General features: G+C 43.3%; 2 protein-coding genes across 3 annotated transcripts; one reads left to right on the forward strand and one right to left on the reverse strand.

The window, feature by feature from the left end:
* Nucleotides 1–499: 499 nt before the first annotated feature.
* lg16h2orf69 (linkage group 16 C2orf69 homolog) lies at nt 500–6,480 on the reverse strand. The gene is made up of 3 exons (XM_085384802.1): nt 5,208–6,480; nt 4,269–4,507; nt 500–3,926 (listed from the first exon to the last, which is right to left on the reverse strand). The coding sequence occupies exons 1-3, from the start codon at nt 5,418–5,420 to the stop codon at nt 3,449–3,451; spliced, it is 930 nt and encodes a 309-aa protein (XP_085240928.1). The 5' UTR covers nt 5,421–6,480; the 3' UTR covers nt 500–3,448.
* On the forward strand, nt 6,326–12,042 carry ftcdnl1 (formiminotransferase cyclodeaminase N-terminal like 1). Of its 2 annotated transcripts, none has more exons than XM_085384800.1 (6): nt 6,326–6,421; nt 7,386–7,520; nt 7,796–7,891; nt 8,173–8,328; nt 10,132–10,320; nt 11,129–12,041. In XM_085384800.1, the coding sequence occupies exons 2-6, from the start codon at nt 7,406–7,408 to the stop codon at nt 11,563–11,565; spliced, it is 993 nt and encodes a 330-aa protein (XP_085240926.1). In that variant the 5' UTR covers nt 6,326–6,421; nt 7,386–7,405; the 3' UTR covers nt 11,566–12,041. The 2 variants fall into 2 exon arrangements, with proteins under 2 accessions (XP_085240926.1, XP_085240927.1); XM_085384801.1 differs by lacking the exon at nt 6,326–6,421 and adding an exon at nt 6,596–6,735 and having other exon boundaries at nt 11,129–12,042.
* The last annotated feature ends 2,648 nt before the right edge of the window (nt 12,043–14,690 follow it).

A 14,690-nucleotide genomic window follows, 5' to 3' on the forward strand; every position in this document is an offset into this window, starting at 1 on the left:
TATCTATTGCTATTTTGCACTGCACAGTCTTACAGCGTGACTAATTTCTCCTTCTGTTTTACTAGGAATTGTCAACCCATTTAATCAGAGCAGGTACTAGTTTTTTGTTGTATTTATCCGCGACGCCTTAAAGGCCGGTCCGTGAAAATATTGTGGGCATAAACCGGTCCGTGGCGCAAAAAAGGTTGAGGACCGCTGACTTACTAATCGGATAGAACCAGATAATCGTCCACAGCACACCGGTTGGGAAACACTGCTCTAAAGGGGTCCCGATATGTTATGTTTTTACATATTTTTGTCAAACACGCACGCACGCACCCCAACAACAGTGGATGCTGATTAAAAATGTTTCAAACACTTCATATTAACCTTTTAATATACATCATTATCTTTATAGGGTTTTTATGTCACCCATGTGTGTGTGAATGGGTGGATGACAGGTTGTGTAAAGCGCTTTGGGGTCCTTAGGGACTAGAAAAGCGCTATACAAATACAGGCCATTTACCATTTACCCACCATCAGTGTGAATGGTAGGAATCGGGCTACAAAGACTAATAAAGGCTCATATATGGAAGCTGATATCATGACCACTGCACCATGGAGCTAAACACTGGAGGACCAAATGTGAGCTGCTGTGCTCTTAGCACCAGTCCCAAGCCTTGTTAAATATAATGGATCAGCTCAAAGTACCTTAAGAGCTTCTTTCAGTTCAAAGGTCACCACAGCGGGACAATCGGCATATCTGAGTTGGCACTAGCAGAGGCTGATCCTACATACTCTTCCTCAATCAACCCTCCCAGGGATATTTGTTGGGTACATGTAACAACTATATAAAAACTGATGACCTTTGTTCCATGTTAGAAGAATTGTTTCAGCTTTGCATTTTAATATTTAAATACTTCATTGATTTGCTTCAAGAACTCCCACTCAGTGGACGTTTAATGAGATAGTCCAGACAGTAAGTTTCTTTGACTGTTACAGCCACTAAATGACATTTTGAGAGCATGTGACATAAATAAGGATTATTTTAACTGACTCATACAGCAGTACAGAGTCTAAGAACAAAACCAATCACAGCTGAGCTCCTTTAAAAGGTCAAATCCACTCAGTTTTTTTGTTTTAAAAAAAAACAAAAAAACAAAAAAAAACACAGCACAACATACAGCGAGTAGTAAACAATGGAATGCATCTGAAGTTACATTCAGCAGAACGACTCGCAGCCATCAGCAAAGTGCAAAGATGCTATTTAAGCTCATACAGAGATCATACAGATGGATGTACAGTGCATGCTGCCCTGCCAGCTACCAGAAGTCCTACAGGAATAATCCACTTCATTAATTGGACACAGCAAGCAAGTTTACAGATTTTTTTTGTCCTTCTCCCCACCCAGTGTCATAAAAACACATCACATCTGCCACCATGAGATACATTCAGATCCAAAAGTATCTGGACAGGGGGTCCATAGATGGTTTTGGAGATATTAGCTGTAAAGATGTCCACCTTCACCTAGAACTAGATGGCACTCGCCTTCTAGTGTTTGAAACAACCAACAGCAACATCTGTTTCCACTAATTAGACTCATCCAGTTTCTACCAGTTCTTTGGGTCTAAGTCACAGGAGCAGTGACCTAAACGAAGACGCCAAGGCCACACATCCTCGCTGTACCACCCAAGCCAGCAGACATGATCTATCCAAGCAGTCGTGGGCCTCAAAGTTATCCAGGACATCCACTACACCTCAACCAATGCCTTTAAATGTGGCAAAGCAGCTGCTCTACTCAGACACCCCCAAAAGCCCAAAGCCTTCAGAGGAAGCTCATTTCCACCTCTGGTGTCCTGGACACCTTTCAGTCAGCATCCACAGCTTGTGGATGTAGGTGTAGATCATCAGCTCGCTCTTCACAAAAAACAGATCAGTACAGCATCCACAGCACCAAACCCCACAGCCTCTGTTCTGATATTCTATTCATGAAAGCTGTAAACAGAATCAGCGTCAAAGGTCAACCCTGAGGGAGTCTGGCTTATTGATGGAGAAGTGAACCAAGCTCTCGTTGCAGCTGCAGGCTCCAAAGTGCTTTTAACAGCGTGCCTGATATCCCGGAGTCCAGGAACACCCCCTACAGGTCACCCCAGCCAAACCATCCCAAAGTCCACAAAACACATGTAGACTGGTGTGGAGAACTCCCACACACCCTCTCTGAAAGGAGGAGTCACGACCCACCTACTCAAAGATCCAAAAATATGATAGGTGATTTATAGAGTTCCATAATATTTAAAAGAAGACAGACATCTGTACAGCTCACCCCAAAGCAATTCAGGCCAGAAGAGAAGCACCCAACTGTCATCTACAGATTAATCACATGGTGCGATTCAGATTTAATCAAAGCAAAAAACTAAAACTGCCCCGCTGCCCAAATACTAAAGCACCTGAGTGTTCCTTCTTATTATTGCATTTTACTGAAAACAAAAAACAAATCTGTGCAGATGGACTTTTTTTTTTCTCCAGGAAAACATAAAATCTGATATTTTAAAAACATTTATAGTAAAATATGAAAGTTTTTGGTTGTTGTTATAGTTGTACCGTTTAAAAGTTGATTTCCAAACGTGATGACAGAGCTGACCTATGAGCCCCATGGTCTTCATCAGCAGAACATCCTGTGCTGATGAAGACCATGTGAAATGTGACGGCTCCAGAATACGTAGTGAACACACCTTGAAGTGACTGTGTGTCAGAATAAAACGTACTGCAGCGATTTAAGAGGAGACGCTGCAGGCACTTTTTTTTTTTAAGCAGTCTGCAATTTACACACATAACTCGTTGTGAGATAATTAATCTTAATTAAGATTTTTTTTTTTTTTTAAAGTCTGGTTTTGGAACTTCAATGGCTTCAAAAAGTGAACAGTTCTGCTAGCCTGCAGTGTCTTATCTTAAAAATATAAATCTAAACTGCTTTTTTGTCCTTTTTCTGACTCGTCATTGATGGAAATCCACCATCAGCATCAAACTGAAGGAATGAACTCAAACACTTTAAGTGTCTGCTTGTTATTTCATTACAGTTAAAACACAATCAGCAGATATTCCTGCTGATGACGTCCACCCGGAGACCGGATTCTCAAACATTCATGTGTCTAAAATGAGCTCAATGCTAGTGCAGGTATAGAAAGAATGTAAGAAGCTTTTCTGCTGCAGCTAAACACGCAAACAAGTTGAGTTAGAGAAACTAACCGGATATTAACCAGCAGCTCGGCAGCAACATAAAGTCTGAGCAAATGGAAAAGCTTTCATTTAGCCTGAAGGACTTTCAGAGGGAGACAGTGGAGAACAGAGGAAAGCTCGTCCCACCTCAGGGTTAGCGCGTTTAACAAACCAGCATCCGACTCATCTGAGCCCTTAAATCTGAAGGTTTGAGGTAAGACCAGCAATAAGACACAAAGATCACATAAAGCGCTCAAAACTCCTGGATGACCCTGAAGTGGTTCTCGATGGAGGGCGGCTCGTCCTTGAAGTGCAGCTTCTTGCTTGGACACGCCCCGAACTCCTCCAGAGTTTTGATGAAGTGTCCGTGCTCGCGGCCCACCCAGGCCCGCATCGGGTCGCACACCTCGTAAGGGGTCACGTGGGCATGGATCGACACGCCGCTGCCGGCCAGCTCCTTCAGGACCTGCTTGTCTGTCACCCAGGTCTCACTGCCCCCCGGGTGGCCACCATCCAGCCAGAACATGTCAGAGATGTGCTTGACGAAGGGTGACATCTGCGGATCAGCACGGGCCCCGGGCAGCTCGTACACCATCTGGTTCAGGACCACGCAGCCTTTGCTGAAGCCCACCAGGGTCAAGGAGAAGCCTGAGGGGATGCTGTCAGCGCCGCCCTGTGGTTGGAGCGGGTCTGGCAGGCTGGCTCGCTCCATGCCGTGGCTCAGCAGGGCCCTGTGGTCAGAAACGCTGCTCAGACTCAGAGAAAAGATCCAAAATCATCTCAAAGAATTACAGCAACATTTTCCTGTCCTTCACACCTTTAGACCTGGTCATGTTTTCCAAAAACATAAAATTTGGAAAACTGGGAAAAGACACGGGAAACGCGTTCACCATTAAATTGCCCTTTTCTGTGTCATCATCTGTGAGCTAGATGATTTAGCTTGCAGGTGGCTTTTTAAGCCTCTACACCTTTCTTAATTTATTCTTAACTGATATATAGGCCGGATAAAATTTAGCCAAAGTAATCAAGTTAAATAATATCTCAACAAGACAAAATGAGCTCCAGTAACAAACCTGAGGTGGTGAAACGCTCCAGAGTCAGCAGAGTATGGAGAGTGCTCCGGAGCCCCGAACATGTTGCTCTCCACAAAGTTCTGGTAGCAGCTGAACTTGTGCAGGTACATGCGCGAGGCTCTCACCACCCACACGTGTCTATCAGGGAAACGGCAGCCCAGAGTGAAGGCGACCCTCTCCAGGCTCCAGGAGAGCCACTGGGCACCCTCAGGCTGCAGCGCCATCTCCTCCTGGAAGTTCTGCACAGAGAGAAATGAGAAGTTTTACAACTGCTTTTTGCAACATAGAGGTCCTACATGATCTCAGAACAAGAGCAGCACAGCTGAGTCCTGTACTTTTTCCTGACCATTTTCAGGGGAATAAAGCCTGAAGCCACATCCGAAATGTCTCACTGTAAGAAAAGGCTAAAGTATGCGAAACCACACAAGAACTGGACTGAAAATGAGTGGCAACAGGGCTGATGGAGTGATAAGTCCTAATATTTGGTTCAAATCATCATCAGTGTGTACGGAGGAGATCAGGAGAGAGTTAGCACAGTGAGCATCTATCTGTAAAAGAAAGTGGAGGCTCTGTCATGGTTTAATTTCAGCCAGTGGTGTTGGAAATCTCGGCAAAAGTGAACTGTCAGATTTTGATGCTCCATGAAATACCATGGGGAAAAGGTCTGATTGGCAACAGCTTCATTTTTCAGCATGACAATGATCCAAAGCGCACTGCAGAGGCAGTAAAATCATACCTGGACAGAATCACACACAATGGAGCACTATCAGCCATGGACTGGCCTCCCCGCATTTTTATTTGGTTTGTTGAAAGAAATCATTGACTGATTCCAACATTAAACACACAGGAGGTGGCACAGAGCTGCCTCAGTAATCGTATTCAGTGATTAATTTCGCCATGGCAGCCATGTCCACCTGAGACCTTCTCCATCACTCTCACCTGAATATCCCCGTGAAAAAACACCGCGTGCCGGTTGTTGCTCTTTTCCTGCTCCTCCGGGTCAGGCCGCAGGAGCAGCAGGTCGTTCACTCGGTTGGGGAGGTTCCCGGGCACCGCGGGCAGCCTCTGCAGCTTCTGCAGCGGGGTTCCCGACAGTGCATCCCGGCTTGCCGAGGCGTGGAGCCCCCGGAGCTCGGAGGGTGACGTCGTCATCGCTTTGGCCGCAGTTATTAAAGTCAGGTCCAGTACTTTATTATTATTATTTATTAACCTTTATTTAACCAGGAAAAGTCCCATTGAGATTAAAAACCTCTTTTGCAAGGGAGTCCTGGCCAAGAGGCGACAACAGTACTGCTGCTCGTTCGGCTAGCATGGACTCTAAAATAAGAAAATGAGCTGGCGTTTTTCCTCATCTGCGCACTCGCTCCATGCTGCTGTCAGTTAGCATCACATTATCAGCGGGTAGCGCCAAACCGGGCCACACAGCCTTATTATACGCAAACAATTACAACTACACGGCGTCTACAACCGCTGTCCGCCTCACATTACGACACCTGCGGAATAAACGTCCAAGATTTACTTCACTGTCACAGTTTTAGAGTCTCCTTTTGTCCACAAAGAGGCGCTGTTTAACAAAAACAAACCCACCGAAATAACAAACGACTGCAGTGACAGGAAACGTACGCGCTACTGCGCATGTGTTGAGTTTTCTCGTCGGTAGGAATCGGATGAGTCCCTCCTTTGTATTTCCGTTTTCGTCCGCGCGGTCTAACGACGCCAAGGGAAGAACAAAGCAATCGTATAAAACACCACGTTTGTGGTGAGAAACGTGAACTGTCATCGATGTGAGCCGAGGATATTTATGGATATAAAACATAAATAAAATTGACACTGATTAAACCACTAATTAATTTTTTTTCGAATGTTTTCATAATTTTATGGAATTTGTATTATTTTCCAAAAATAATAAGTAGGTAACAGCATGTCCAGGAAAAAATATTTACACCCCAGACCTTTTTTATTTTTTAAAAAAATACATACGAGGACCGCACATACATAAACACATCTCAAAATGTCTATGGTTGGGATCGGGGTGGAACCATCTTGTGCTGAGACTTCCAAAGTTTAGCTGAACACATAAAATGAACGTGTTTACCTTTCCGTGGATCTTGATGTGGGTGGGTTCGCAGCGGCTGCGCTGAAGCGAGTGCAAAGTGAGTGTTTTCCCGCAGAAATAGTTTATATTGCCCCTTTTTCCTTATAAACGCTGCACATACTTCAAGTGTGCCACTGACATGTTTGGTTCCGCCTGCATAACACAGCAAATTAGTTTACACCAGGCTGGACTTTGTACATGTTCTACAGCTGTGCAAACAGCTGTGCAGACACAATGGGTAAACCATTGCACCGCCACTCGGCTTAATAATTCCTATAAACTGCACTGAATAATTATATGACTGATAATTAACCATATAAACTAATCAAGGTCATTCTGCACATAAGAAGAGTTCCATTCATCTGCTGGAAGGTAACTTCAGCTTTTAAACACACTGTGCAGCAGCTTATATTTATTGGAGAACTTTTCATAGCCCATGTACGTATTCTGTTGCTGCTTGAGTATCCATGTTACACTTAGAATTGCATTAAAAATCAAAAGTATTATTTCACTGCTTCATTTTTTGATGGGATGAAGATGCAGCTCTATGAACTGTACCATTTATCATCAAACAGTTGAAATAAAAACAGTATTTCCTGAACTTCTCAAAGGAATGAGCTCAAAGAAGTGGGTGCAACAGCAAAAACATGGGGAAAATGTCACCTGGCTGGTACTTTGATACATGCTGGGATAATTACAAATTTTAAAATGTAACTAATGCAGCCATTTTTAGCTCGTACCAATTGTACCAGTTGTCAAGCACAGTGGTGGAGGGTTGGCCTGAGTTGACCATGAACTCTTCGGCATACCAAAGTATTGTAGAGTGAAATGTGAGGCCATCTGTCTGACAGATAGAGTTGGTCATCTGAAACGGGTAAATAATGTTAAGGATTTTTAAAATGTTGTCATATATGAACCCTTGGAATTGAAAGAATATGGACTTTCTTTTTCCCATGATTGCGTTTTATTGGTTACACATTCAAATTTTCATCTAATGAGTGGCTGCATTTCTACTTTCCCAGTTCTGCATACCTGATAAAACATGGCCTCGAGCTCTTTGGGCAGGAGACTGGTGGCGTGTCTCCTCAATGTTTCTGAAGCTCGCAGGAAGGATCTGGTGGAGACGGTGGCCAAAGCAGCATTGTACAATACTGAAGGTGAGTTCAAGGTACCAGCGGAAAAAAAAGTTTGAATTTCAACACGAGCTAACTGCTGGTAAACTATTTACAGCCTCAGTTTGAAGGGCAAGCCACTACATATACCCAACTCTTAGCTGTAAAATCACTGCCTGTACGCAGTTATGTCATCCATGATGGCGCCAGATGATAATCAGATAACCACCCTACTCTAAGCACTAAATTTGCCCTTTACCTGTAAAATATAACCTGTTATTAGACATTTATTCACATGTATTGTCTTTATTGTGCTTCAGGTGTGAGGCGTGAGGGGACCACGGTGTTAAACATCTTTAATGATTATGACTACAACCGCTCTGTCATCACTATTGTGTCCAGCATCGACTCGATCAGTAAGTCCTCTTTGTATTTGTGCTTCTAACATGTTCCATATTCACTCTCTTGCTCCTGAGAGATGGATGAATGGGTTCAGCTCCAGCTTCCAATCCTTTAATAAGCTTTGTGAGGGATTTAAAGACACATAAAAAAAACCCCAGTAAGAACCTTTTTCTAACAAGGATCACAGAGAAAAAAATCATTTCTACGAATCCTTGTTCGAAACACGACAGCCTTAACAGTGAAAGCAGTCAAAGTTTGCAGCTTTTATTTGGTGTTGTTTTTTAATGTTTTCCAGGGGAGGCGATCCTGTGTGCATGCGAGAAGGCGTGTGGGTTGATTGACATGCAAACTCATACAGGAGTCCATCCATGCATGGGCGCTGTTGACCTCATACCCATCTACCCACTGGGGGAGGAGGTGAGGGCAGAGGACTGTACTAAAGAGGCGCTCGGTATGTGTTTCACAGTGTTCCTGAGAGTTAATGTACCCCTGAAACACTGTACCCTCCTTAAATACCCCGTCATCAAATGAAGTGTTCATTCAAACTAATTATTGTTTGACTAACCTTCTGAGTTTCTCCATTAATTCACCTAAAATTTTAAATCATGCTTTTTATTTGTTTTTGTTTCTAATGTCTCTGTAAAGTACTTTGAATCACCTTGTTGTTGAATTGTGCTATACAAATAAATTTGCCTTGCCTTGCCTTGCCTAAAAATTTAGAATAGAATAGAATAGAATTCAACTTTATTGTCATTGCACATGCACAGGTACAGGGCAACGAAATGCAGTATTTCCACTACTACTCATACTTTTAGCTAATAATTCCTGTGTTTATTAACCCTTTAATATTCAACTGCTAACCCTACTTTCATTCATAGTTTTTGTTTTGCTATTTCAATTAATCGATACTTTTATCGTATGTTTTTAATTGCTAGTAAGCTTGTAGTTTCAAATATTTATCTGTTTAGCTAACATCATTTAATTATGTTTTAGCTAATAATTTCAACTTTTAGCTAGATATCCTTTAGCTAAGTATTTAAAACTTTTCATTTATAATTTTTACCCATTTAAAATATTTGTCTGTCATGTTAAGCTAACAATTTTATTTGTTAGTATACATTTTAAGATGACATTTTCAACTGCTAGCCCTTTAACCTAATTATTATTTAGCTATTTCAAAAGTTAATAGTTGGATATTTCCCCCCTTTGTTATAATTTTAAAAAGCAATTCTAATTATTTACTAACAGCACATTTTTGGCTAATGATTTTAACTGCTAGCCTTGCTTTTTTAGCTAGTGGTTTAGCTAAAAAAAGGTTTCCATACTGTTAGCCAGGTGAGTTATTTCAACAGTTATGCATTATATTTGTTTAAAATTTGAATTTGTTTATTATATGAAAACTTCTCAAAGGTTTAGTTGTTATTTTATAAATTCAAGCCTTCTCCCTTTCTTTCCAGTCATTATTTAACTATTTATTTATCTACCTATTTAAATCATTTATATATTTGAGTTACCCTGTTGCTACCGCTGCTAACTTTTCCAGTAAAATATTTTAAGATCTACTTGTTATTGCATTTTTTTTTTAGATTAGTTGAACACAACTTCCCACATAACCCTAAAATCCTATCTAACATGTACCCCTGGTTGGGAATCACAGCTATATTTTAAATCCTCACTGGCTGTCAGTGCTCGTAATTTATTTTTAGTTCTTTAGACAAATATCACATGTGACTTAAAATAAATTCTCAATGTGTGTTCACAGACATATTCAGCAGGGTGTATGTAGTTTTTATTATTCCTCAGTACATTTTCGGTCATGAGCTCATCCACTGTGTCTCTACAAGCATGTCTCACCTGCATGTAGCTGATAATGTGACGTCTTTTCTATTTTCTTGGGCTGTTGATTACTTTCACAGTTTACCAGCTGACTTCGCAGCCATGTGTCTATCTGATAATGAGCAATAACTCAACACTTTGCCCTCATGCCTGCAGACTGCACTCTGTATGCTAATCTGTGTGGTGTGATTGAAAAATGGTAATTGGCCAACCCACTAACAAGCACTGTATTCATGCATGCATGTAATAAGCAGCCCATGTGTCCGTATTTTCCATCCGTCTGAATTACATTCCCGCGGGTGTGTTTTGGTCCGTCACGGTCTTTGCACCTTTGCGTTTCTGAATTTGTGTGCACGTGATGACGTGCACTCCGTATGCCAGTCAGCTGAAATGTGTCTGTGCTCTTGCTTGGGCTCAGCTGTGGCTCAGGGACTTACAGAGAGGGTCCGGGGCACCAGTGCCTTCCTGTTTGGCTGGGCAGACTTCCCCTTACAGCGAGGGCTGGCGCACAGGAGGAAGGAGATGGGCTGGTTCAAGAAGATGCCAGACCTGCGGGCGATCAGGGCCGACGTGGGGCCGCAGCCACAGAAACGATTCGGCCTCACAGGTGAGCCAGAGGTAGCAGGTAATGAAGGTTAGAGTGTCTCTTTGGTGTGATTACACAACACAGGTGACTTTATCTTTGTTTGTTTGTTAGTCTGACCACAGGCTGTCTCCCTTCTCTATTCTGACCTTTGAAAGGAAAAATCTGAAAAGTTCTCACAGCTAAAAAAAATAACATTGACGTGTTACCAGATAAAAAGAAAGTCAGGCCACTGAGCCTGTTAGCACATTCTGAATCTAACTAAAAGGTGTTAAGCATCAGATTCACACAGCCGAGGTATCCTGTTGTTGCCTTTGCAACATTTAGTCTCTATTATAAGCACTGCTGGATTTGTAAAGAAAAAAAATAATTTACTGGAGGCAAACAAGACAGGAGATCGAGGATTCATAGTGTTCCGGAGAACATCTGGTGAACTACATGTACCAAAGAAGTCGTCACTATCCAAGAAAAATGACTGTCAACCAGTTGCCCTCACTTCACATCTGATGCAGAGCTGGAGAGACTAGTCCTGGCTCACCTCACACCACCTGATAGACATGTAGTCTGTAAGACTGGGCAGTGCTCTGTCTGACACGGGGGACTGTGCTGTGTCCATTCCTCTTCAGCTTTCAGTACAGCTTCTGCCACTGACCATTTTTTAGGGCTGAGGACTGCAGAGCACTAGTAGAACAATCTGTTTCTGAATGTGAATAAGACTTCAGAAGGAAGAGGATTGCTATGCAACTTTTGTCTCACTAGTAAAAATCTGCAAAAAATGTTGTTATTGATTTAAAGAAGCTCCTTTAGTTCCGATTTGTCTGATCTCCTGCAGGTGTCGGGGCAGGTCCCTACGTCATGAACTGCAATGTCACAATTGACACCCAGGACGTCTCTTTGGGGCGCAGCATCGCCAAAGCCATCAGGGAGTCGACGCCGGGAGGCCTGCCTGGAGTGCAGGTGCTGGCCCTACCACACGGGGGTGCTGTGGAAATCGCTTGTAATGTGGAAAGCGTGAAGGGGACCCCGCCAGATCACCTCACCGCAGGTGAACCCTGGCCGTCTTTCAGCATCGGCGGCGAGTCGTACTGTCACGCTCCGGCTTCCCTCATCACGGCGAGGGTCGCCGAGCTGGCAGGGAGACAGGGGGTCAGCATGAAGGGCACGGCCTTGGTGGGGTTCACCCCCCGTGATTGCAGGGGCCTAGCAGAGTATGCTCTGTCTCAGGGGATTGCCGAGTTCTGGAAAGAGCAGCGCAGGATCCGCATGTGAAAACAAAAACTAAAATCGATAATCTGTGATAGATTCCGCCTCCGTTACCATGGAAACTGACTGTTATTGAGCCCTCAGGTACCACCGGTGCTGCTTTATGTTCTACCGCTGCACAAATACAGTTTATAGCATCAATAGTTTTTCTATTTGAAGTCAGGAGGTCTTCACTTTCAGGGTTCTCAGATTTAGATTTATGAACCTCTGTGTTTCCCCAGAGCAGGACAAACCCCTGATATAGCAATATATCATATTCCTCTCCCTGTGATATGTCATCAATACACTAAACTTTATTAATAAAACATGAGGCATTCTGTTGCATCATCTCCTCCCAGTTTGACCTACAGAGTCACTATTTTGTGACTCCTCGCTGTGGTGCCTGTTAAATAAATGAGCAAAAAAGTCAGTCAGAAGAACTGAAAAAACAGATAAACTCACCGAGAGAAACTGAAACATTGAGTGATGACTGATCAGTTTGTGTGATTACCTTTAGACTAAAAACATCACATTTAATAAAAAGTTTAACAGTTGATGCTTTTCTTTTGGTATTTTTTTCACAAGTTCACATAGAGTGCAGTGGAGTTGGAATGACGGATGGGGTCAAAGGTGAGGGTGCTCTGAGTTCCTTGTTTGCAGAGGTGATGGACAGGTCGACGGGTAAGGTCAGGCATTAGCGTCTGTGAACTGTGACGTTGGTAGACGACAGACAAAGTTATAGAGACAAGGCTGAGAAGGTTTGGACAAAGGATGCTGAGGATGGAGCTGCCAGGCAGGAGAAGAAGACGCAAACCTCAGAGAAGATTCATGGATGTAGTGAAGGAGGACATGCGGATGGTTGGTGGATCAGAGGAGTATGATAGGAATACTGCAGTGACCCCTAAAAGGGAGTCACCAAAAGAAGAAGAAGACATACAGTTATGTAACTCCATAAGTAGATTTTAAATCAACCAAACAGCATGTGATTGAAGTGCAGAATGTCAACTTTAATTCAACGAGTTTGACAGGAGTGTTGAACCGTTTATGAGTTACTGCCACTTTTATACTTTTGGTGGGGTTTTTTTTTTTTTCAAGAGTCTGTGTAGAATAACACACCTGACCTCTGAATGCCTTCCTGCTTTGGGAGTATTTACTTCAAAGTCTCTGAACTTGCCAAAGAGTGAAAACGGTGACATTTTGAGCGTGTCGCTCTCCAGAGTGAAATTGGAGACAGCGCTCTCCACATGCATATGTGTCATATCCTGTTTGGAGCAAATAGGACGCTTGTGTTTACTGATGAGTCTCTGCTGATGAGTTTTTTCCCATCATTTTTTTTGCCATGCGTGACTCTGTGGGAGAGTCGCCATCTGTGTGAGAAACTGCTATTTTTGTCCCGCGCCCGTTTAAAGCCTACCGAGTTTTCTGTCCTTTCGTTAAATTTTCAGAGCTCCTGCTGCACGGGATTAACCCTTTAATGACAAATCTGGCCAGAGGACAGGTCAAGAATTAACTGGGGCGAAATGATTCCTGTCATTTTTACATAAGCGAGCACTGTGAGGGTCATGTTTTTTGACTTTTCCAGTGCTTTCAACACCATCAGGCCGACCCTCCTGGGTGATAAGTTAGCAGCGATGCAGGTGGATGCTTCTCTGGTGTCCTGGATTGTTGATTACCTGACAGGAAGACCACAATATGTACGTCTCCCACAGTGTGTGTCTGACAAGGTGATCAGCAACACAGGGGCACCACAGGGGACTGTCCTCTCCCCCTTCCTCTTCACCCTCTACACCACAGACTTCAGCCACTGCACAGAGACCTGCCATCTTCAGAAGTTTTCTGATGACTCTGCGGTGGTTGGATGCATCAGCAGGGATGATGAGACAGAGTACCGGGCTGTGGTCGACTCCTTTGTCACGTGGTGTGAGCAGAATCATCTGCAGCTCAACGTGGCAAAGACCAAGGAACTGATCGTGGACTTCAGGAAGACCAGGAAACACTTGACCCCTGTTTCAATTCAGGGGGTCAGTGTTGACATTGTGGAGGACTATAAATACCTTGGAGTACACATTGACAATAAACTGGACTGGGCTAAAAACACCACAGCACTTTACAGGAAGGGCCAGAGTCGTCTCTATTTTTTGAGGCGACTGAGGTCCTTCAACATCTGCCAGAAAATGCTGAGGATTTTCTATGAGTCTGTTGTGGCCAGTGCGATCCTCTATGCTGTTGCATGCTGGGGGAGCAGGCTGAGGGTCGCAGATGCCAACAGACTTAATAAACTAATCCGTAAGGCCAGCAATGTTGTGGGGATGGAGCTGGACTCCCTCAAGGTGGTGTCGGAGAGGCGGATGCTGTCCAAGATAAAGACAATGTTGGATAACACCTCCCACCCACTCCATGACATGTTGGTCAGTCACAGGAGCTCGTTCAGTGAGAGACTGAGATTACCGAAAAGCACCACTGAACGACACAGGAAATCATTCCTGCCTGTGGCCATCTCCCTGTACAACGCATCCACTTAACACACTGGTTACTGCTACAACTACACATGTTTCTTTTCCAACTATTTATTTATGAGTGACTTATGTATGTATGTATGTATATATATGTATATATTGTACTATTCTTAGTTAGTGTATTGTCTGTCTTGTCTTAATGTTGGTTTAAAATGGAGCACTGTAACAAAAAATAATTTCCCCCAGGGATCAATAAAGTATTCTGATTCTGATTCTGATTCTGATAATGCACTGAATAGCTGCAGAGTAATAGAGTGAAGGGGGTATGGGTTTGGTTCATTATGTTATATTAATCTGGGCTATATGGAGGTAAAAAGCCTCAGAAGTGTTTAATTTTATGCCATATGGAAGGGAAATCTAAGAGCCCGTAACAATCTAATCTACATCCATAGTGGGCGTTAAGCTGTTAAGCTTTACACCCAAACGGTGGAGGGGTGATTCACTGAGTCTTGCATGGAGAGGGACGAGCTTTGGCATCAGGGCTTGAGTTTACTATGCTTTCGTTATGTTGTGTAATTTTACAGGTTTTCTGCATTCAATGTGACGTAAGGTTGCAGCGAGAGGCTGAAGACTTGCAGTTTTTGTATCCCTGTGTGTTTGGATTAGCTTTCTTGCTGTGTGAACGGTCACCCATTT

This window comes from Rhamphochromis longiceps, linkage group LG16, assembly GCF_057381845.1.
Source record: "Rhamphochromis longiceps isolate RC_006_pf linkage group LG16, R_longiceps_female_GT1.1, whole genome shotgun sequence".
NCBI classification, from domain to species: Eukaryota; Metazoa; Chordata; class Actinopteri; order Cichliformes; family Cichlidae; genus Rhamphochromis; species Rhamphochromis longiceps.